This window comes from Panulirus ornatus, chromosome 71 (genome assembly GCF_036320965.1).
Source record: "Panulirus ornatus isolate Po-2019 chromosome 71, ASM3632096v1, whole genome shotgun sequence".
NCBI lineage: Eukaryota > Metazoa > Arthropoda > Malacostraca > Decapoda > Palinuridae > Panulirus > Panulirus ornatus.
In genome coordinates, this window is record NC_092294.1 from 14,154,463 (window position 1) to 14,179,728 (window position 25,266).

Here is a 25,266-nt window from a genome sequence, read left to right on the forward strand (position 1 = left end):
AGAGGGGCAAGTATGCAGTCTGTTGGATGGGAGGGCTTGGGAAGTGAGTCAGATGTTCACTGATGATACAGCACTGGTGGCTGATTCAAGTAAGAAACTGCAAAAGTTGGTGACTAAGTTTGGAAAAGTGTGTGAAAGGAGAAAGTTGAGAGTAAATGCGAATAAGAGCAAGATTATATGGTTCACGTTAATTAGGGACAATTTAGGTGGGATGTAAGTTTGAACAGAAAAAAAAAATTGGAGGAAGTGAAGTGTTTTAGATATATGGAAGAGAACTTAGCAGCGGTGGTGCTGGGAACTGATTGAAGGAAAGCATGAATATGTGCATGTGTATATATGTATATGTCTGTGTATGTATATGTATGTGCATGGGCATTTGTGTGTGTGTGTGTGTGTGTGTGTATATATATATATATATATATATATATATATATATATATATATATATATATATATATATATATATATGAGTTATACCTATGAGTCCACGGGGAATATGAAACACGAAAAGTTCCCAAGTGCACTTTCGTGTAATAATCACATCATCAGGGGAGAGACAAGAGAGAAATATAACAGTCAGTTGATATACATCGAAGAGACAAAGCTAGGACGCCATTTGGTAAACATGTTTACCAAATAGCGTCCTAGCTTTGTCTCTTCAATATATATCAACTGACTGTTATATTTCTCTCTTGTGTCTCCCCTGGTGATGTGATTATTACACGAAAGTGCACATGGGAACTTTTCGTGTTTCATTTTCCCCGTGGACTCATAGGAATATCTTGATCACGCGCAAAATTGTGATCCTTTCCAATATATATGAGTGTATATGAGTGGGTGGGTTGTACTTAGTCTGTTTCCCAGCACCATGTCAGAGACCCAGGAAATGGCAATCAAGTATAATATATGAAATATAAATAAATAAACAAATCCATATATTTCTGTAAGTATTTTTCACACACATTCTTTAATTCTTTAAAGCAGACACCTAATCCACACATTCTCTTCCAGTACTGAAACCTCACTACTCCTCCTCACAACTGTTGCTCTTTACATGCCATTACTCTCTCAATCAATACCATCCCATAGAACTTACTAGCAATACTTAAAAAACTTGTGCCTCAGTAATTTCCTGTCATTTGTAGGATATTATATACCATAAATCTATAAGGTTGTCTGAAACACATGCATTCCAGTTATGGTAGAATTTGCTTTAATTTATCCATCTGTGATTTGTAAGAGAGTTTGACTGTTATACAATCAGAACATTTAGTGATAAACAGGAAAACCAACATAAAATACAAAAAACTACAATACAACACAAAATATGAACCAGAACAAAAGTTGTCCCGATGAAAATTTGATAATCAAATGTGATACAAATAATGAGACATAAAAAGTTGAAATTTCCTGTCAAGATAAAAACTCAACCTTTATTTGTTGTAATAAAGTTTACATTATCTTTATTATCAACAATACCTTAGTCCAGTTAACATGTTCAAACAACTTACACTAAATAAACCTGGATCATTCAACTACAGCTTTACACTTATAATTACCATCAAATGAATATGATAAACAGTGACTTAAAAAGCATAAAATTACCATTACAATCAGTCAAGAGTACCTTTTTTAAAATGAGGCAATATATGAAATGTACATACAACAAAATCGCACATAAAAACTGCATTATCACTTTTACAGGAAAAGGATGAAACTGACCTTGTGTTCTCTCTGAACACACCACAGATAGTATATAGTCTCAGGTTGTCAAGTTCATCATCTGTAGTATGTCATTCCTTCCCTGGTAGATGAATTTGAGAATGACAGACTCTTTCTCATCATCATTTCTACACTTACTTGGGGAAGGAAGGTTTTCATCATCAGGACTGGAATAAACTTCACATGGCTGAAAGCTTTTCCTTCATAATATCAAAACCTTCCATCTTAGCTTTTACAGATGACTCAACACTTTTGGCTAGTTCTGTCTGTCTGTCTTGTATATGATGATTTGATTACACAGACACTGACTTCCTTGCTTCACTCTGGCAGGAGTACTGGACTTCTTTAACACTGAGTAAAACATCAACTTCTCACTGAAAGCACGTGATCTTGGCACAATGACATTCACCAAGACCTAATGAATGAACCTTGTAGCAGGGGCCTTAGCTGAAGTGTGTGCAAGTGAAAAGTTTTTCCTCAATTCAAAGGTTTTTGCTGCACTAAACTATTTGTTTGTATGATGGCCTTATGTCACAGGGATCATTCATAATCTTTATTGTATGAATATTTGAGAGCCACACTAAATAACTACTCCATGAGATCTTTTCCCTTGTATGAATAGTAAAGTCCCACACTAATTAATTCCTATGAAAGAATGTATTTTGGTATTGTAAACATGTGTATGTCTCTTGCTATTTGTGCTCTAAAAGGAAAGAGTTCTACACTCAATGGCCCCATTCCTTGATCTTTACCACATAATTCTTGAAATTTCTGTATGATGTTCACATTCACTATTTTGTCACTTAGCCAGAAAAGCACTCCTTTACGTCTTTAACAAGTTTCTTGTTTACTTGTCATGTTTCTATCCTTGCATCTTTTGAAGAACTGCAACTGTCTACCACACCAAACTTGTTCAACAGGTTATAGGCTGTGATCAAGTCATCTATCCGTAACCCTTACAATAGTACAGAAGCTGAAGGCTTCTATCTTTTCCCTATAACTTAGTTCTCTTAAGTCTGGTATCACCTTTGTTGCTCTCCTCTGTTAGTTCTTTGTGATTTAAATGCAGTGACTAAACCTGAGATGCATGATAGTTTTGGCCTAAAGTATGATGTGAACAGCTTCCTGAATATATCCTTATCCATGTACTTCAATGCAATTCTAGTATATACCTAATGAAAGGTTATCTCCTTTACGATTCTCCAAAGCTCAGACTCTGGCAACAGGTTAAGGATGATGTTGACTTCCAAGTCCCTCTCACAGAAAAAGCTCTGCTGCTTCTTTCCTGATGTATAATATTCATACATAAACCTTCATTCACTGTGTTCCATCTTCAATACCTTGCATTTAATCAAGCTGAATTTCATCAACCATGTATTACACATCTTTTAAAGTTTACTTCCTCATGACTTTGGTATCATCCATAAACACATTCAGATAAAAGTCCAAGCCCTCTAGCAAATCATTCTCATAGATCCTAAACAAAAGTGATCCCAAAACAAAACCATGAGGAAATTACTGGTGACCTTAACCCAATTCAAGAAGCCCCTGCTGAAATGCATCCTTTGTTCCCTTACACTAAGATAATCTATCCAAAAAAGTAGTCTCCTCTGATTCTTGCTTACAGCTCACTTCTTTACCAACATTCTATATGGTACAATGTCAAATGGTTTCTGGCATTCCTAATACAATCCAACCAGACTTCTCTTTTGTCTCAAATAGAGCTCACACTCATAGAAATCTGAGATTCATAAAACATGATCTTTCCCTAACACCATGTTTTATCTTATGTAGTTTCCCCTCCATGAAAAGCCATCCATTTACTTTCTTATCATCTTTGCCAGACTTTACAGACCACTTGCAAAAGGAAGAATGAGCTATAGTTCAGTGCATCCTCCCAGCCTACTTTCTAAGAGAGGCAAGATGTTTGCCCTCTCCTACATCTTTGCCAAACTGTCTTTCTGAGACATCTTGAACAACATTTTAAATGTTTTTTCAATTATATCTGCAGATCACCATATATATATTGAAAAAATTCATGAGGCCAATGACCCATTAATACTGTTTGTCTTCTCTAAATATCTCGGTGCTTTCCAAGATGACCTCATTTCACCTCACTGATGTTGGGGCTGTGGTGCCTTACAATCTGATAATATTTGTCATTCAGTTTCTCATGTCTACTTATATATTCCATACCACTCTTCTCTCCAAATCCTTTTACCATCTTAGCTGATCCTTAATTTACTATATAGAAGCTTTGGACTGTCTCCTGCCTTGTCTACGATACTTTTCTGAGTTTCTCTGCCCCTTCTTTCTTATCCTATAATACTTGCTCTCCGCTCTCTTATACCTTATAAATGCTGGCAGCCCGGAATGCCACCTATATATAAACAAGACACCACAAAGTTCCTGTGCTTTTTGGCATCTTTTATTGAAACCTTCCTACTTGGTTTTTAACCTTCCCTCTGTATCTAAGGTTAAAGTATCCAGGTTCCAATACAGTATATTCCACAGAATTTTCCACAGCAGTGCCATGCTTCCTGGCTATTGAATTCCATTTCCCAGTTTGAGCTATCATGAATAATGTCAAGTTGAGTGTAGTTTCCACGATTATATCCCTATTTTTGTATAGCTTTATCACTACTCTACATTCTCCTCTACTATATAATCAAACTTGGGCATAATATATTTTTTACTTGATGCATTATCATCTCTGATATTCTCAAAGCTGGGCTACTATACATCAGAATAAGATAAAACAATGATGGTATATCAGTCCCTTTCATCATGTGTGCCCAGCTTTATGTTACTGCTAGGAATTTTGCCATGTACACTTGAAGAACGTGTTTTTGTTGCTTTCTATCAAATTGCTCCAGTGTATCTCTTTAAAATAAAAATCCCCCATTATTCGCACTTTATCATCTTGGAGAAGACACTGCTTTACTCTTCCATGTACCATTCCAATTGTTCCTTCACTGTTGTCACTGCACCAGTTCATTAAAATTCTTTGAAGGATTATACATCATCAGCACCACAGTGCAATTCTTTCCTGATACTCTTCCCATAACAAGAGGGACAATCCTCGTCCTCTTAGTCTTTTTCTCTTTTTGCCCTCATGTATCCCTCTGGACAGAGCAAACAAGATCTTATCTCTTCAGTAAATCATAATTCCACTTGGCAAAACTATTCAGTCCTCGAATTCCAGCTCTTTAACAATTACTACGAGGCCATCTACACTTGTATACATTACTTTCACTCTAACATTTCCATCACATAGCAGTCCTGACCAGTTGATGGTATGAACAAAGCTGTTCCATTTTTTTATCTTTTCTTTTTCAAGGAAACAGACAAAGGAATGGCCCAACCCACCCACATACACATGTACATACATAAACGCCCAAACACGCACATATACATACCTATACATTTCAACGTATACATACATATACATACATAGAGATATATACATGTACATATTCACACTTGCTGCCTTCATCCATTCTCGTCGCCACACCATCACACATGAAATGGCACCCCTCTCCCTGCGCACGTGCGAGGTAGCACTAGGAAAAGACAGCAAAGGCCACATTTGTTCACACTCAGTCTAGCAGTCATGTGTAATGCACTGAGACCACAGCTCCCTTTCCATATCCAGGCCCCACAAAACTTTCCATGGTTAAACCCAGATGCTTCACATGCCCTGGTTCAATCCATTGACAGCACGTCGACCCCAGTATACCACATCGTTGCATTTCACTCTATTCCTTGCACGCCTTTCACCCTCCTATATGTTCAAGCACCAATCATTCAAAGTCTTTTTCACTCCAACCTTCCACCTCCAATTTGGTCTCCCACTTCTCTTTCCCTCCACCTCTGACACATACATCCTCTTTGTCAATCTTTCCTTGCTCATTCTCTCCATGCGACCAAACCTTTTCAATACACCCTCTTCTGCTCTCTCAACCACACGGTTTTTATTACCACACATCTCTCTTACCCTTTCATTACTTACTCGATCAAACCATCTCACACCACATATTGTCCTCAACCATCTCATTTCCAACACATCCATCCTCCTCCGCACAAACCAATCTATAGCCAATGTCTCGCAACCATATAGCATTGTTGGAACCACTATTCCTTCAAACAAACCCATTTTTGCTCTCTGAGATAACGTTCTCGCCTCCCGCATATTCTTTAATGCTCCCAGAACCTTTGCCCCCTTCCCATCCTGTAACTCACTTCCCCTTCCATGGTTCCATCTGCTGCTAAATCCACTCCCAGATATCTAAAACACTTCTTCCTCCAGTTTTTCTCCATTCAAACTTTTTTTTTTTTTGCTGTCTCCCGCGTTTGCGAGGTAGCGCAAGGAAACAGACGAAAGAAATGGCCCAACCCACCCCCATACACATGCCTTGATTCAATCCACTGACAGCACGTCAACCCCGGTACACCACATCGCTCCAATTCACTCTATTCTTTGCCCTCCTTTCACCCTCCTGCATGTTCAGGCCCTGATCACACAAAATCTTTTTTACTCCATCTTTCCACCTCCAATTTGGTCTCCCTCTTCTCCTCGTTCCCTCCACCTCCGACACATATATCCTCTTGGTCAATCTTTCCTCACTCATTCTCTCCATGTGACCAAACCATTTCAAAACACCCTCTTCTGCTCTCTCAACCACGCTCTTTTTATTTCCACACATCTCTCTTACCCTTACGTTACTCACTCGATCAAACCACCTCACACCACACATTGTCCTCAAACATCTCATTTCCAGCACATCCATCCTCCTGCGCACAACTCTATCCATAGTCCACGCCTCGCAACCATACAACATTGTTGGAACCACTATTCCTTCAAACATACCCATTTTTGCTTTCCGAGATAATGTTCTCGACTTCCACACTTACATCCTAATTAACTTTTTTTTGCCTTGTGACTGTATTCCCTGCTTCTTTCTCTCTCTCTCTCTCTCTTCCCTGGGTCTATCCTTTCTGATGACCCTTTTGAATTCCTCCATATTTATGAGCTTAACCTTCTGAAGTACCTCTTAGCTACACAACTCCAAGCAAAAAGTAATCCTTACTGGTCATCCCCTGCATCATGACTATATCCACATATTCTCATTTCTTTTATCAAAGAAACCAGGTCTTGCATATCTATGACCTCCACTCATCCTATAATCAGCATTCCTACTTTCTCTATCCTTTCCTCTGTTTGGAATATGATCTTCCAGTCCAAAACTCATCAATGATTTAAGTCTTAACATCCTGTCTCACTAACTTTTTTAACTTTGGTGCTATCCACTTGTATGCTAAAAATTTTACCTATGATTCTTCAACCTCCATAGCTCTGGCTTTATCTGAATAGCCAAGAGCTACAATAAATGTATTATCTGAGACAAGGTGTCCTGACATTGTATAAACTCATTTTGCACTTTTCATTCATAAACAGGAATATGCTGCACTAAAATACTCCACTGAGAGGTTTTTTAGCACTGTGAACATTCATACGGTTTCTCTCCTGTATGAACAGTCATTTGCTGCACTAAACTACTACTCTCAAAGGTCTTTTTGTACTCTGAACATTCCTGTGGCTTTTCTCCAGTATGAACAGACATGTGTTTCGCTAAATGACTCCTCTGAGAGAAGGTTTTCTGGCATTGTGAACATTCAAAAGGCTTCTCTCCTGTATGAGTAGTCATGTGCCGCATTAAACTACTACTGTAGGCAAAAGCCTTTCGACACTGCGAACATTCATATGGTTTCTCTCCTGTATGAATAATCATGTGCTTCACTAAATGTATTCTCTGGGAGTAGGTCCTGTGGCACAGTAAACACTCAAAAGGCTTCTCTCCTGTATGAACAGTCATGTGACGTGCTAAACTACTACTGTAAGAGAAGGCCTTTTGGCACTGAGAACATTCATATTGTTTCTCTTGTGTATGAACAGTTGTGTGCTGTCCTAAACTACTACTCTCAAAGGTCTTTGCATACTGTGAATATTCATGCGGCTTTTCTCCTGTATGAACAGACATATGCTTCGCTAAATGACTCCTCTGGGAGAAGGCCTTTAGGCACTGCAAGCATTCAAAAGGCTTATCTCCAGTATGAACTGTCATGTGCCGGGCTAAACTACTATTATAGGAGAAGGTCTTTTGGCACTGTGTACATTCGTATGGTTTCTCTCCTGTATGAGTGACCATGTGCTTCACTAAATGTATCCTCTGGGAGTAAGCCCTTTGGCATTGTGAACATTCATAAGGCTTCTCTCCTGTATGAACAGTCATGTGCCGCTCTAAACTGCTGCTATAGGAAAAGGTCTTTTGGCATCGTGAACATTCATGTGGTTTCTCTCTTGTATGAGCATTTATCTGCTGCATTAAACTGCTACTCTCAAAGGTTTTGGGGTACTGTGGCGTTTCTCCTGTATGAATAGACATGTGCTTCACTAAATGACTTCTCTGGGAGAAGGTCTTTTGACACTTTAAGCATTCATGAGGCTTCTCTCCTGTATGAACAGTCATGTGCCGCACTAAACTACTTCTGTAGGAAAAGGCCTTTTGGCATTGTGGACATTCAAATGACTTCTCTCCAGAGTGATTGGTCATATGTCGCAATAAATCACTCCTTCCAGAGAAAGTCTTTTGGCATTGTGAACATTCAAACCGTTTTTCACCTATGTGAATTTCCGGGCACCTTCCAAAGTTGTAATTTTGGGTAAAGCTTTTCTGATACTCTGAATAATAGAAAGATTTCTCACCCACGTTTGTGAGCATATGCCAATTCATGATAGTGTTATTCAAAAATGTTTTGTTACAGTTAACATGTCACCGTTTTGCCCTCCACACTTAATACTGTAAAATAACAATATTATAGCCCACAGTATGGCTTATGACCACTCTAGATGTTAAGGAAATGTACACCAGAAGTGGAATGAATGACCCCAACTGGCGGAATATGCACTAGTCTTGATTCTTCTTACTCTAGCCACACAGCATCCTTCCCCAATAAGGTCAAATGAAATAAAGTCTGCTCACCATACTCCTTTCACCTATATGGTGAAAAACTAAATCCTGCAGCCAAGCAAAATCTGATACACATGCCAGTTACCTACAACACAGTCTACGTTACTCTGAACTTAAACTCCTATCACAAATAAAAGTTCATCAGCGTTTCTGCATGCAACTTCCAACTAAATACTTCCTTTTCTAAACTGAAAGTCTGCCACTTCTATTTATTTTCAAACAATCATATTTGTAAAGTAAATCTTAGCATCAAAAACTGAATATTTCTTGTACTATAGTATCTTAGAATCAACTTTAATGATAAGCATTATCATTTCACTCTGTATGCATGCTATACAAGCTGAGTTCATGCAAGGACTATTGACAAAAACTTGACATTGACAGTAATTTTTGAGTAATACACATTCCTTAATTGCGACAATTTGACTTCTACATAGAGATGACTTAGGAGAAACTGTACAGATATATAAATAACTCAGTACCACAGGGTTATAAAGTTTACTTCTATTTTATCAGACAATTATGGTCCTTTTTATAAGGAAATGCATTCAGTTATAACAATTTTGATAAATATTAATTGCACTAAACAAGAGCTATAGCAGTCTTTGTCCTTCTCATTAACACAAATATTTACCTAGATTTTTCTGGCTTCATTGCTACTGCCTTTGTTGTAATTGTTTTCATTGACAAGGATGGTCTAAAACTGTTTCTACTGTTTCTGCAGCTCCAATCAATATAATCTTTACTGATGTTACCTCTGTATTTTCTGCTTGTTTATAAATGTTTTATGATGTTGCTCTTGTATGGTTCTTCAAACTGCTAAAAGTCATATGCATTGTTCTTCTGGCAGTTTGTCACTCAAGAGAACTTGGAGGGACATATAATGTTCTTTTGCTGAACACAGAGGGCTGTCAACAAGAAGGAAGTAAACATTAAAATTAAATGTTCAAGGTATTATATTGTCAATGGGTATGGATTAGATTTTCAAAAAAATGCATACAAAAAGAAGCCATTAACATCAAATGCTGTCAATATACAGAGCCTACATTTTCACATAAAATGTCAGCATTATATATAAGTATGAAATCCATTCCCTAAGATACTAATGATTCATAGATAGGATATCTAACTTCAACTATTGACATTGGTAGGCAGCCAAAGATTAAGGAGGAACATTTAGGCAGGAGCATTAGGTAGAAACATTAGATAGAAGTATTAAGTTAGGAACATTAGGTAGGAGCCTCTGCACACACTGTACAAGACTTGCCCTTCCATTCTCTTTAGTCGCCATCTACAACACGCGGGAATGTGTGGGAAGTATTCTATCACCCCTATCCCCAGGGATAATATGTATATATATATATATATATATCCCTGGGGATAGGGGAGAAAGAATACTTCCCACGTATTCCCTGCGTGTCATAGAAGGCGACTAAAAGGGGAGGGAGCGGGGGGCTGGAAATCCTCCCCTCTCGTTTTTTTTTGATTTTCCAAAAGAAGGAACAGAGAACGAGGCCAGGTGAGGACATTCCCTCAGAGGCCCAGTCCTCTCTTCTTAACGCTACCTTGCTAACGCGGGAAATGGCGAATAGTATGAAAGATATATATATATATATATATATATATATATATATATATATATATATATATATATATATATATATATATATATGATAGAGTGGCAGATACAGGGTGTTTTGGTCGAGGTGGTGTGCAAAGTGAGAGGGTTAGGGAAAATGATTTGGTAAACAGAGAAGAGGTAGTAAAAGCTTTGCGGAAGATGAAAGCTGCCAAAGCAGCGGGTTTGGATGGTATTGCAGTGGCATTTATTAAAAAAGGGGGTGACTGTATTGTTGACTGGCTGGTAAGGTTATTTAATGTATGTGTGACTCATGGTGAGGTACCTGAGGATTGGTGGAATGCTTGCATAGTGCCATTGTACAAAGGCAAAGGGGATAAAAGTGAGTGCTCAAATTACAGAGGTATAAATTTGTTGAGTATTCTTGGGAAATTATATGGGAGGGCATTGATTGAGAGGGTGAAGGCATGTACAGAGCATCAGATTGGGGAAGAGCAGTGTGGTTTCAGAAGTGGTAGAGGATGTGTGGATCAGGTGTTTGCTTTGAAGAATGTATGTGAGAAATACTTAGAAGAGCAAATTGATTTGTATGTAGCATTTATGGATCTGGAGAAGGCATATGATAGAGTTGATAGAGATGCTCTGTGGAAGGTATTAAGACTATATGGTGTGGGAGGCAAGTTGTTAGAAGCAGTGAAAAGTTTTTATCGAGGATGTAAGGCATGTGTACGTGTAGGAAGAGAGGAAAGTGATTGGCTCTCAGTAAATGTAGGTTTGTGGCAGGGGTGTGTGATGTCTCCATGGTTGTTTAATTTGTTTATGGATGGGGTTGTTAGGGAGGTGAATGCAAGAGTTTTTAAAAGAGGGGCAAGTATGCAGTCTGTTGTGGATGAGAGAGCTTGGGAAGTGAGTCAGTTGTTGTTCGCTGATGATACAGTGTTGATGGCTGATTCATGTGAGAAACTGCAGAAGCTGGTGATGGAGTTTGGTAAAGTGTGTGAAAGAAGAAAGCTGAGAGTTAATGTGAATAAGAGCAAGGTTATTAGGTACAGTAGGGTTGAGGGACAAGTCAATTGGGAGGTAAGTTTGAATGGAGAAAAACTGGAGGAAGTGAAGTGTTTTAGATATCTGGGAGTGGATTTAGCAGCAGATGGAACCATGGAAGCGGAAGTGAGTCATAGGGTGGGGGGGGACGAAAGTTCTGGAAGCGTTGAAGAATGTGTGGAAGGCGAGAACATTATTTCAGAGAGCAAAAATGGGTATGTTTGAAGGAATAGTGGTTCCAGTAATGTTATATGGGTGCAAGGCATGGGCTATAATTAGGGTTGTGCAGAGGTGGGTGGATGTGTTGGAACTGAAATGTCTGAGGACAATATGTGGTGTGAGGTAATTTGATTGAGTAAATAATGAAAGGGTAAGAGAGATGTGTGGTAATGAAAAGAGTGTGGTTGAGAGGGCAGAAGAAGGTGTACTGAAATGGTTTGGTCACATGGAGAGAATGAGGAAAGATTGACAAAGAGGATATATGTGTCAGAGGTGTACGGAACGAGAAGTGGGAGACCAAATTGGAGGTGGAAGGATGGAGTGAAAAAGATTTTTGAGTGATTAAGGCCTGAACATATAGAGGGTGAAAGGTGTGCAAGGAACAGAGTGAATTGGAATGATGTGGTATACTGGGGTCGATGTACTGTCAATGGATTAAACCAGGGCATGTGAAGCATCTGGGGTAAACCATGGAAAGTTTTGTGGGGCTGTGGTTTCGGTGCATTACGCATGACAGCTAGAGACTGAGTGTAAATGAATGTGGCCTTTGTTGTCTTTTCCTAGCGCTACTTCGCACGTGCGCAAGGGGGGGGGGGTGCAATTTCATGTGTGGCAGTGTGGCGATGGGAATGGATGAAGGCAGCAAGTATGAATATGTACATGCGTATATATGTATATATCTGTGTATGAATATGTTGAAATGTATAGGTATGTATATGTGCGTGTGTGTGTCTATGTATACACATGTATGTGGGAGGGTTGGGCCATTCTTTTGTCTGTTTCCTTGCACTACCTTGCTAACGCAGGAGACAGTGACTAAATATGATAAATAAATAAATATATAATAAATATATTTCATATGTGACTGCTATTTCCTGCATTGGTTAAGTAGCACCAGGAACAGAAAAAGAAAAACCACATCCACTCTACTCCATTCTTTAGCTGTTTTGTGTAATGCACTGAAATCATCTTGGGAAGGGGAGAAAGAATTCTACCTCCATATTCCCTACTTATCATAGAAAGGTGACTAGAGGGGCAGGAGCGGGAGGCCTGAAATTCCTCCCCCATTCTTGTACTTCAATCTGTAAAAGAAGGAACAGAAAAAGGAGCCCAGCCGGGAGTGCTCTTCCTCCTCAAGGGTTCAGGGGTGTCTATATGGGTGTGGATGTAACCAAGAGGAGAAGAGGAGAGATATGTAGTATGTTTGAGGAAAGAAACATGGATGTACTGCCCTGCAAGACACAAAGCTCAAGGGTAAAGGGGAAGAATGATTTGGAAATGTCTTAAGAGTGAAGTCAGAGGTTGGTGAGGGGACAAGAGTTAAGAAAGGAGTACCACTACTTCTGATGCAGGAGTTGTGGGAGTGTGCGAGTGTAAGGAAGTAAATTCTAAACTGATGTGGGAAAATATTATTGTGGATGGCAAAAGATGGGTGATTATGAGTGTTTACACACCTGGCCATGAAAAGAAAGATCGTGAGAGGCAAGTGTTTTGGGAGCAGTTGAGTGAGTATATCATAGGTAACTTAATGTGAAGGTTGGTAGTGTGGCAGATGAGGGCATAATTTGGAGGCATGGGTTGTTCACTGGGTGATCATGAGTGTTTACACACCTGGCCATGAAAAGAAAGATCATGAGAGGCAAGTGTTTTGGGAGCAGCTAAGTGAGTATGTCATAGGTAATTTGATGCAAAGGTTGGTAGTGTGGCAGATGAGGGCATAATTTGGAGGCATGGGTTGTTCACTGTTATGAATAGAGATGGTTAACAGCTTTTGGAGTTGTGTGCTGAAAAGGGATTGGTGACTGGGAATATCTACTTTCGTAAAAGGGACATACACATGTATATGTATGTGAGTAGGAGGGATGGTTAGTGGGCATTACTAGATTACATATTATTTGATAAATGTGTAAAAGAGAGACTTTTGATGTAAATGTGCTGAAAGGGGTAGTGGAAGTGAGTAGAATATTTAATCACTATCTTGTGGAGGTGGAGAAGATTTGTAGAAGTTTTCTGAAAATATGAAAGTGTTAGTTAGAAGAGAGTAGTGAGAATAAGTGAACATGGAAAAGAGACTTGTGTGAAGAAATACCAAGAGATGATGAGTGTAGAATGGCAAAAGGTTAGAGTAAATGAGGCAAGGGGAGTGGGTGAGGAATGGTAGTTATTTAGGGAAGCAGTGGTGGAATGTGCAAGAGATGCTTGTGGCATGAGAAAGGTGGGAGGTGAGAAAGAGTAGTGAGTGGTAGGATGAAGAGGTAAAACTTCTACGAAGAGAGAAAAGAAAAGGTGTTGGGTGGCACATGCAGGGATAGAGTGAAAATGATTGGAAGATGTATAAGAGAAAGTGGAAGGAAGTCAAAAGGAAGATGTAGATGTTCAAAAAGAGGGCAAATAAGAGTTGGGTAGGTGAGTATTGGCAAACTTTAGGGTGAATAGAAGGTTTTGGATGAAAATAAATATCATGCAAAAAACAAGAGAACAAATAGGAACATCAGTGATGGGGGAAACTGGGTAGTGTAACAAGTTAGTGATGAAGTGAGGAGCAGATGGAGTGAGTATTTTGAAGGACTGTTGAAAGTATTTGATAATAAGAGTGGCATATGTAGGGTGTATGGGTTGGGGTGGTATGTCAAATGAGAGATTCATGGAAAGTTGTTTGATGAGATAATAGGTGGTGAAAGGCTTACATAAGTTGAAATATGGCAAGGTGGCTGGAGTGGATGGTACTGCAGTCAAACTTTTAAGAAAAGGGTGTGATTGTAGTGTTGACTGGTTGGAAAGGAAATTTAGTGTATGTTTGGAGCATGGTGAGGTGTCTGAGGATTAGCAGAATGCATGTCTAGTGTATAAAGGCAAGGGGGATGAATGTACATGTTCAAACAACATTGGCATATGATTGTTGAGTATACCTGGTACATTGTATGGGAGGATACTGATCGAGAGGGTGAAGGCATGTACAGAGCATCAGATTGGGGAGGAACAGTGTGGTTTCAGAGGTGACAGAAGTTCTCTGGATCAGGTGTTTGTGTAAAAGAATGTGTATCAAAAATACTTAGAGAAACAGGTGGATATGTATGTAGCATCTACAGATCTGGAGAAAGCACATGATAGGTTTGATAAAGATGCCTTGTAGATCTTAAGAAAATACAGCGTGGGAAGAAAGCTGCTTGAAGCAGAGAAGTTTTTATCAAGGGTTTAAGGCATGAGTAGGAAGAGGAGAGTGAATGGTTCCAAGTGAAGGCTGATCTGTGGCAGGGGTGTGTGATTTCACCATAGTTGTATAATTTGTTTAAGGAAGGGGTGATGAGGGAGGTAAATTCATGAGTCTTAGAAAAAGGGGCAGGCATGCAGTCTGTTGGGGATGACAGGACCTGGGAAGTGAATCAGTTGTGTGCTGATGGTGGCAGATTCAAGTGAGAAACTGCAGAGGTTAGTAACTAAATCTGGAAGAGCATGAGAAAGGAGAAAGTTAAGAGTAAATAAGAATAAAAGTGAGGTTATAAGATTCGGCAGGGCTGAGGGACAGGTTAGTTAGGGTACGAGACTGAGTGGAGAAAAATTGGAGGAAGTGAAGTATTTTAGATATCTGGGAGTGGACATGACAGCAAATGGAACCATGGAAACAGAAGTCAGCTCTAGGATGGGTGAGGGGGCAAATGTTCTTAGAGCCCTGGAGGTGTGGAAATAAAGAACATTATCTGAGAGGGCAAAAATATGTATGTTTCAAGGAATAGTCGTCCTGTCAATATGATATGGATGTATGGGGGAGGGTGGATGTGTTAGAAATGAAATGTTTGAGGACAATATGTGGTGTGAGGTGGTTTAATTGAGTAAGTAATGAAAGAGTATGAGAGAAGTGTGGCAATAAAAAGAGTGTGGTTAAGATGGCAGAAGAGGGTGTACTGAGATGGTTTGGGTGTCGAGAGAATGAGGGAAGAAAAGTTGACAAAGTGGGTATATGTGTCAAAAGTGGGGGGAACAAGGAGAATGAGGAGACCAAACTGGAAGTTGAAGGACGGTGTGAACATGCAGGGGGGTGAAAGGTGTACACAGGATAATGAATTGGAATGATGTGGTTTATTGAGGTTAGTGTGCTGTCAATTGACTAAACCAGGGCATGTGAAGTGTCCAGGGTAAATCATGGAAAGGTCTGTGGAGCATGGCTGTGGACAGGAGCTATGGTTTTGGCACATTGCATATGACAGCGAGAGAATGGATGTGAGCAGATGTGGCCTTCCTTCATCTGTTCCAGGTGCTAACTCACCAGACACTTTTGCACATGGACGTGCCGAGGGGGGGCAGCTGGTGGTGTGTTTGATCACTATCTTGTGTAGGTGAGGGTGAAGATTTGGTGAGGTTTTCGGAAAAGAGGAAATAATATTGGTGAAAAAAGAGTGGTGGGAGTAAGTGAGGTTGGAAAAGAGACTTGTGTTTAGAAATAACAGGAGAGATTGACTGTAGAATGGCAAAAGGTGGGAGTAAATGAAGAAGGGAAATGCGTGAGGAATGGGAGGTATTTAGGGAAGCAGTGGTGGCATGTGTGGGAGGTATATGTGGTATGTAAAAGGTAGATGCACATATTAGAAAGGGTAGTGATGAAGACGTAAAGTTGCTAGTGAAAGAGAAGAGAGAGAAGCATTTTGGCAGTACTTACAGAGAAGTGCAAATGATAGGGAGATATTTAAGAAAATAAGGAAGGAGGTCAAGAAGAAGGTGCAATGGTTGAAAAAGAAGATAAAAGAGAGTTGGGATAGCAAGTACCAGTAAATCTTAGGAAGAGAAGGAAGATGTTTTGAAAGATTAATAGTATGTGCAAAGCAAGAGAAGAAATGGGAACATCAGTGAAGGGGGAAGTGGTAACAGGCAGTGATGAAGCGAGTATTCTGAAGGTGTTTGATGATAGAGTGGCAGATGTAGGTATGGTGTTTAGCTTGGAGTGGTATGTGAAGAGAGACATTTACAGAAAGTGGTTTGGCAAAGAGAGAAGTGGTGAAAGCTTTATGTAAGATGAAATAAGACAAAACAGTTAGTTTTTGCTCCTTAGACATTCCTGAAGAATACATCTCATTTGTTATAAGTGGAGTTCTCTCTCCACTTGTTTGTTGTTGTCTATCAGTTGCAGCCATGAGTGCTCTGAAGACTGCCAATATGGAAAGTGTAAGTAATGTGAGTGATTTAAATAACATCTAATTTTTTTTATATAAAATTCAATCTTCTTCAGTTAGGTTTGGATTCTTTATAAGCCATAAGTTTCAGTGTGTTTTTAAATGTGTGAATGTGATATCATGAGAATAAACGTTTCAACACCAAGCAGAGGATATAACTGCATCTCATGTTGGTGTTGCATGAATTATAATACATAACAAATTAAGATTAATAATTTTCACAGAAACAATTATGCCACTTGTATCACAAAAAAATCACACTTACCTGTCTAATGATGGCCTCAGAGTAATATTATGATAAAATATTGTGATAAAAAAACAATGTATCATTATCTTTACACCATATAGGTTTGTATCCTATGAGCTACAATAGGTTTTGTGGGATAATCACGAGTATTTCTATATCTTTATCTCAAACCTGCTTCAACACCTTACCTACTTAGTGGGGTAGTAATCACTATATGATATTCTATGTCATTTCTCATCCCCACGTTTAAATGTGTATGGTGTAACTTTTTCATGATTCTGTTACTCAACAACAATGCTGCACTATTATTCAAGTTTGTTTGTCACATTTCTAAGAAATCTGCTATTTCTCAGCTCATGTTCTCCTGCCCTTCCCACTGTCTGGGATTAATAGATTGTACAAAAGAGTGCATCTTATTCTTCTGTAACAAATTCACTATTTCTAGCTTGAAATTGACAAAAAAAAAAAAAAAAACTGTAAATCATGATGTTAGTTTAGCTCCACATCAAAACTACCTATGTAACACGAGTGATTTTGTTCTATCCCTTTTTATTCCCTCTACTTCTAATACAAATATCTTCCTCATTAACTTTTCCTCACTTATTTTCTCCTTTTATCCAAACCATTTTAGCACATCCTCTTCAGCCCTCTCAACTATACTCTTTTTATTACCATACCTCTTATCTTACCTTTTAACTGATAAATTGATCAAACCACCTCATCAAATATTGTCCTCAAACATTTCATTTCCAACACATCCACTCTTCTCTGCACATCCTCATCTATAGCCCAGGTCTTGCATCCACATAATATTGCTAGGACTACTATTCCTTCAAACACACATTTTAGCCCTACCTCCCTCCCTCTCCCTTTTCACACATTCTTCAGTCCTACCAGAACCTTTGCCTCCTCATCTACCCTATGACACATCTGCTTCCATGGTGCCATTCACTGTCATGTCCACTCCCAGGTATTAAAAACACTTCCTCCAAATTTTCTCCACTCAAACTCACATCCCAACTAACCTGTCCCTTAACCCAGCTAAACCTAACAAACTTGTTTTTATACAAATTTGTTCTAAACTTCCTCCATTCAAACACTCTTCCAAATTTGCTCACCAATTTCTGCAGTTTCTCACTTGGTGAGAGCACACAACGCTGACACAGAAAGGCCTTCGCTTGGAACCACTCATTCTCCTCTCTTACACCCTTTATAAAAACTTCTCTACTTCAAGCAATTTTCCTCATATTTTCATAAGACCTTCCAAGAGGCATTTCTATCTTTCCCCGTATTTACTTTCTCCAGATCCATAAATGTCACATACAAATCCATCTATTTCTCTGATATCCTGTCATAAAACTTACATGAATTGTGACATATGATTCATTTTTCTTTCTTCTAACATGGTGCTATGTCTTCTTCCTGGGGACTACACAGGATGGCTGTTTGTGGGGAGCAAACACTGAGCAATGACACAAACAGTTACTTGATCCGTTTGTTTGTTGACTTTCATTTAGCAGTTGCTGCGAAGCTCAGTCTAGTATATTCAACTAGAATATTGAAATTTAAGGTAAATCTCAGCTGCTAAGGACATTAGCATGATTTTCAAAGGATCTGTTAATTATTGATAAGTGTATCACTTATGTTTACAGTGCTCAACCCTACATTTCCCGATACTCATGACCCCGACCACTCGCACCTTATTTTTGTAGAAAAAATTTATGCTCCAAATCATGCGTCTAAATACCATGCTACCATTAAGAAAAAAAAAAATAGTTTTGTTGCATACCCATAACAGATAAGATTATAGCAAAAAACAGACCAACATTAACGAGGTCTGTGGCAGGGACTGTGTGGAATAGCTGCATGTGGGGAGGTTGGGCCAAGGCATTTGACATTTGTCAGCAGTTGGCATAGGTATGCCCTGTCATATTTTGACTAGAAAATTTAAAATTACAATAAATCATGGCTGCTAAGAGGTCAAGTAAGGTTTTCATGGGTCTCGTTGATTTTTTTATTGGTATTCTAATCATCTCTCCTGATATTCATAACCCCCATCCCTATTAACCTATTCAGTATCATACAACAAAAGATCCTGGTCCCAAACGTGCACTCTACTACTTCCATTCTATTCTCAATATATCATTGCAATACAAAATCTATCAACTTTCAGAGCTAGGTTTGTTGCACAGCTTACCCAATAAATTACAATAAATATGTCAATTGATCTAATAATGCCCTTTAATGGCAAACTGATCACAGCAATTTATTAGAAAAAAGATGCATATATTCTTGTTGATAAATTTGACAATTGTGGTACCAATGGAGTTAACAAAGTGTTTTTACCTGTAACTCCTCCAACTCCCTTATGTTGAAGTCCCCAAAATGTGGGTAGGGCTTTGAAGTACAAGGAACCTGTGGGGTACAGACTGTAAGGATTCAAATGATACCACTTTTATCAAAATTCTTTGACTTAGAACATGAAAAGCAGGGATGACCTCAGTGTCCTGAAAGTAATTTGGTTGGCCTCGCTCTTTATTTGAGGCCCTTTCTAAATTACTGTCCTGCAGATATGCTGATATTAAACATCCATCTGGCAATTTGTTCAGATTCTATAGAGCTTTCTATGGTTTATAAATCAATTTTTATATATTTAAACTATAGAAGCACGTCAAAGCACCAAGTGGTTGTTATGTCGTCAGCTAGAATACTATTTGTGGCCAGCATGGTTTCATAAAGCGAAAGACCGAAACATATCATATGACTTACCTTACCTTACTGTTCAATATACAGTCTTCCTGCATAAATGAGGAATTGGTGAAATTGTTCCTTCTACTGGAGGTAGCACATTTTGAACACACACTGCTAGACCATTAAAGGAACACAGCTGCCTCTGGACATATTTGGGTTATTTCCACACATCACTTTACATGTTCAGTGCTGCAAGACAGGTGATCAATCATAGTCATTTCATAATGACTGTATGGTAAAAAAACTATCAATCAACAGTAATGTAATTATTTTTACTTTTTCTTTACATCTGAAAACAATCCTCAATCCTTACAGGATATTAAATACTTTAGAAACAAGTTTAGTTTAGCATGTCAACTAATCAAGCTTTGAGAAATGGCTACTTATGTTTTTGAGTTTTATTCATACTTAGCTGTGATGAGATAAATTCTTGCAGAAAAACACCTATCTTAATTCCATACTTTCTTTACCCATTAGTAGGGAAGGCTATGAAGGGCATAGGAAACTGTGGAACGACATTTTTTCATACTTGTTTGCTGTTTCACAAGATAAAAAGGTACTGCTGGAAACAGACAAAGAATGGTCTTATTCACTGAAATCAAGTCTATTGCTGCAATGTATACTGTACTGAAACTAGAGCCTCCTATCCACAACCAAACCACACAGACTTTTCTGTAGTTTCAACTGACAAAATCCTATGACCTGGTTCAGTCTACTGTAGGGACGTTGCCTCCTGTATACCACATAGCCCCAATTTGCTCTATTCGATGCATGCCTCATATTCTCCTGCATATTCAGGCCTCAATATCACAGTGCATCCTTCTTACCACTACACCTGCATTATCTTGACACTTCATATTCAGTAAATCCTCTACACATGACACATTCTCTTTAAACATTTAAACATTGGGGACTTCTAACACCTTCTCCCTGCACACATTTTCCCAAACTCAGACACCAGCTTCTGCAAGTTCTCACTTGAATCTGCTTTTAGCACCATGTCATCAATAAATAGTAATATGAATATATAACTAAAAGTACATTTCTGGTTTTAATCTATCTATCTATCTACATCTCTGATGCCCATTCCCTCCAAAAACTTCAATCAAGGGGGTGGCCACAGCAAAAGAGTCTCCACTTATCCCTGTCCTTACATGGCTTCCTTGTACATACATTCCATGCATTCTTCCACCATTACTCTCCCTGCAGTACTCTTACACCCTATTTCCTTGTTACAGGTGGTCTTTCCCTCATACCAGCCCCTTTAATTGTGCTATCATACACTCTCCTCGCAAACTCCCTGTCTTGCATTGAATGGATTGGACATAATTCCTTACCATCAAAAGATAACTGATTTTGGGACCATATTTTCCACATAGTAATTGTTTACCTCAAGCAAAGATGGATGTAACATGAATAAGTGTGTAATAACCTTAGTAATTTTTCTTGAAACGTTTTAAGAAATAACCATGATCAATTTCCCTTTTCATTATGTATAATTTCATTATCTACATATCATTTGTCTACTGTCCCCTTTGCTGCATTGGTTGTGGTATCTCATTTTGTTTAAACGAGACAATATGATGAGTTTTCTGTGAGGAAACGTGTTACATCATCAACTTTATTTGGTTTAACCCTCTTGACTTGTGAGATTCTTTATAAAAAACAGTGCTGAAATATAATCTTGTCACTCTAATTCTGAAGTTTGTTAGAGGCAAAACCCATATGTACTTCTGGTGGTCTGGTCTGACTTCCTTATGGCTTCCATATCTGGCAGATTTTTCTAATGGTGATTTCTTGGTATCACATTATCTTTTAAAAATTTGTGAAGTATGAGTGAAATACCCTGCTACTCTTAAAATTACCTGGAAAAATAGGGTTTTCACTATGATAAGATTACCAGACAAAAAAACAAGAGGAAAAGGCAAATTAGATGTCATATTGTACAGTAATCCCATTTTGTTAAAGTAAAATTTGTTGCAAAAAATTATCCAGCTCATTTCTTCGTAGTTAAAGAACTCTGTGGAGGTGGTACAGGAGCTTAATATCACCAAAACTGATTATAGATTGGTTTAGCTTTTGTTAAGCAGCTGTGGTCTGTTACAGTGACAATCAAAGGGAGAAAATTAGAGTCAGGACAACTATGAAACAGAGAGGCAAAGTTTGAAAGCATAAAATGTATCTGAGGATGTATCATTTCTAGAGACTGGGTTGTGTTTAACAGAATTTTTTTTCTTTAAAGTCTGTGGAAGATAGATCTGATAAAACATTAGTTTGTGTAATTCAAAAGGATGTCCTTCCAGGTATTAGTGATAACAGACTTCTGATTGTCTTACCACAAACTTATTTAAGTATGAATATATTCATAGAACTGTGAACCATAGCCATTAAAATAATTATCCAAAACAGCAACTTACACTCAAATCATTGACAGAATGTGGAGGGATGCCTATTGTGGGGACATCTCTGTATGTGGAAGGAAACATCACTTTGTTGGGTTTTGCTTCTTGTAATTAGGGTTGTGCAATGTCATGTTTGCTTGTAAAATGAATTATACTGCATGAGTAGTTGGGCAATGGGAATGAATAAAGGCAGACAGTGTGAATTGTGTGCATGTGTATATATGTATGTGTTTGTGTGTGTATATATGTGTACATTGAGATGTATGGGTATGTATATTTGCGTGTGTGGACGTGTATGTCTATACATGTGTATGGGGGTGGGTTGGGCCATTTCTTTTGTCTGTTTCCTTGCGCTACCTCGCAAACACGGGAGACAGCGACAAAGCAAAATAAAATAAAATATAAGTAGTTGGGCCATTCTTTCGTCTGTTTCCTTGCGCTACCTCGCTAACGCGGGAGACAGCGACAAAGCAAAATAAAAAAATAATAAAAAAGTAGTATTACACCTCATAAGATAAATATTTAATTTCGGCAAGAAATAGCAGTGTAGAGCTAATAAGATCAGTTATCATTACAGGTATTCCATATGTTTTAGAGAATTAGATAGTTTGAACTATAAGTGTCAGAGTATACCTCAAAGGTATCACACTAAGTTTATGCAGAGATGTCAACTTCTTTTGGTTTTTTTTTGATATATTACTTTCTTTATCTATCCTATTACCTTCCCTCTCCAACCTTATGTTGCATAGTGCTGCCATGCAAAAACAAAGATGCATGTCCTTCAAAATTAGGGAAACTATCTAATATTAGACTGCACATACATTTAGCAATCCATATTGGGTTACACTGTTTTCTATCTGTCGATCTATCTATGTCTCTGACGTCTTCCAATTGGAACTCTCTCAAAGGGGTGGCCGGGGCAACAAAGTCTCCATAACTAAAGAGTTCCAGTGCGGCTTCTTGGCCTTTACTGCCTCTCCCTTAACAGGCCACTGGCAGAGGGCAAGTCTAGTGCAGTGTTTGCTGAGGCTCCTACCTAAATGCTCCTAATGACTACTTCTATCTAATGCTCCTATCTACTACTTCTACCTGTTCCTACCTAAACGTTCTTACCTACTACTTCTATCTACTGCTCCTACCATTTTGCCAAGAGGCAGAGCTAGCACAAGTGCTCACCGCAGGAAAATTTAGTTGCGAAGAATTAGCTGTGCGAGTTAAATGTTGTCAAGCATCACATATAACATGGAAAGATTGTGTGTTTGTGGACAGAATGCTAGTAGTCTGCATGTTAGTGAGACACAAAGAAAAGAAAGCTACCGGGGTCAGAAAAATGCAGCTTGACAACCACTAACTAAAGTGCTGGCTCACTAAGCACTTCTTGTTGTTGGCTGCCTACGAACGACTACCCACATGATACATGCAACACTGTTTTCTAAAACTTTAATATACCTTACATTTATATGCGAGTTAACATTTTCCCTCTCCTTCACATCCCTCCTTGGTAATGGGTACTTCATTCTTAAAAGATAAGAAATATCACTAGTAATGAAAAGCCCCAAACTCTCATACTTTTGTGATACGACAAAATAACAATTTCATGAGAGTAAAACAAATATCCCAAAAAACAGAATAAGCAATTCACTTTTTTCTGGGATATTTGCATAGACGCGATCACGAAAATTCCCATGATTCTTGATAATTCAGAAATCAAGTGACATTAATGAAGCAATAATTACAGAGAATGTTTAGAGTCATCATTAACAAGCCGGTGTGGAAAGCTGTGACCACAGGAAGGTATAGAATGCCAGAGAAGTTGTAAGCATACATATGGCGACCTTAAGTATCAAATAATTTCGAAATAAATGTGTAAAAATGTGATGCAATCCGGCCGGTAAAGGTATATTGGGGTGAGGTTCTCATAAGTCGTGTCGATTTTAAAAAATGTGGCGTCGTCTTGGACCTACTCACGTTTTCCCTGACACTCATTTATCTCATCACTTCAGCTGGTTGCCAACCACACCCCAAACCAATTTCAAATCAAACCCTGAAAATAGAGCGAAAAAAAACCATAGGAAAAACCACCTCTAAACCCGAACCACACACTGACAATTGGTGGGTTTCACTCTTGAGGGCAGATCTGAAATCCGTTGTAAACAATGTCATTCCCCCCCCTTAAACCCCCCCTCTACTCCCCTCCTCCTCTCCCCCCTTTGCCAGATTTCCCATCTGTCCAAGAATAGACACCCTAGCCCTCTTAAACCCTACCAATAATATAGAAAAACCATGAAATAAAGCTTCTAAACCGAGCCACATACGCCCAATTGGGGGTTTTCACCTTGTGTGCCGATCTGAAATCCGTTGTAAACAATGTCTCTCTCTTGACCCCCCCAACCCCCCCTAAACCCCCCCGATGCCAGAATGTAAACATTGAACTGAAGGGATATAGGAGTAAATAGTTATATATGGACTACGAATCATATAAATTCGTTAGTATATCAGTTCATTAAAGGAAAATATATAGTCATTTTTTTAATAGTTATGTAATGGGATAAAGTATAGGGGCTTTCTCCACACGACCTGAGTAGCTTAGGGGGATTGACTGATTATTATTATTTTTTTCTCCCTCCTCTCTTAGTTCTAGTCTAAATGAATTAGTGAATAAACTAAGGAGTTAATAGTTTTTTTTTGGAGGGGTCGAATTAGAACGCAGGGTTTGTCGGTAAAATAGTATCAGTTAATTTAACCGGGTCCCGGTCGAATAGCCATAGACTACCATACCGGATACTTATTTTACCATACATTTGTATGGGTATCTTATTAGTCTGTAAATATCCATGATTTCCCTTCATTTACGTACGATTTTACGGTGTAAATGTTTGAATGTAGTGGTTAAAGTAATCTTTCTTTAATAACTGATAAAAATAAATATGCCTTTTCCTTCCATGGTCACAGGAGTACATTAATTTTCATAAGATATTCCATTTTATTTTACGATTACATTAGCCAATGTTGCAATCGGAAAAATATAGGATTACAATTTCATGCATTTCACTCATGAATATAGTTTTTCTGACGTAGATCAGGTCAAAATAAATATATTCTGGTC

At 38.5% G+C, this 25,266-nt stretch overlaps 1 protein-coding gene across 8 annotated transcripts; it reads right to left on the reverse strand.

Moving 5' to 3' along the window:
* Positions 1–1,190: 1,190 nt before the first annotated feature.
* LOC139747979 (uncharacterized) lies at positions 1,191–24,560 on the reverse strand. 8 transcript variants are annotated; one of them, XM_071660496.1, is made up of 5 exons: positions 24,243–24,338; positions 19,777–19,947; positions 19,354–19,422; positions 18,372–18,557; positions 1,191–9,661 (listed from the first exon to the last, which is right to left on the reverse strand). In XM_071660496.1, exon 5 carries the CDS (start codon positions 8,514–8,516, stop codon positions 7,218–7,220), a length of 1,299 nt encoding a protein of 432 aa, XP_071516597.1. In that variant the 5' UTR covers positions 8,517–9,661; positions 18,372–18,557; positions 19,354–19,422; positions 19,777–19,947; positions 24,243–24,338; the 3' UTR covers positions 1,191–7,217. The 8 variants fall into 8 exon arrangements, with proteins under 8 accessions (XP_071516597.1, XP_071516598.1, XP_071516595.1 ...); XM_071660497.1 differs by lacking the exon at positions 18,372–18,557 and having other exon boundaries at positions 19,782–19,947; XM_071660494.1 differs by lacking the exon at positions 18,372–18,557.
* Positions 24,561–25,266: the final 706 nt, after the last annotated feature.

What these genes read in the sequence shown, in the direction of transcription:
- LOC139747979 (XM_071660498.1), bottom strand. Translation starts at nt 8,516, where the DNA reads ATGAATTGGCATATGCTCACAAACGTGGGTGAGAAATCTTTCTATTAT.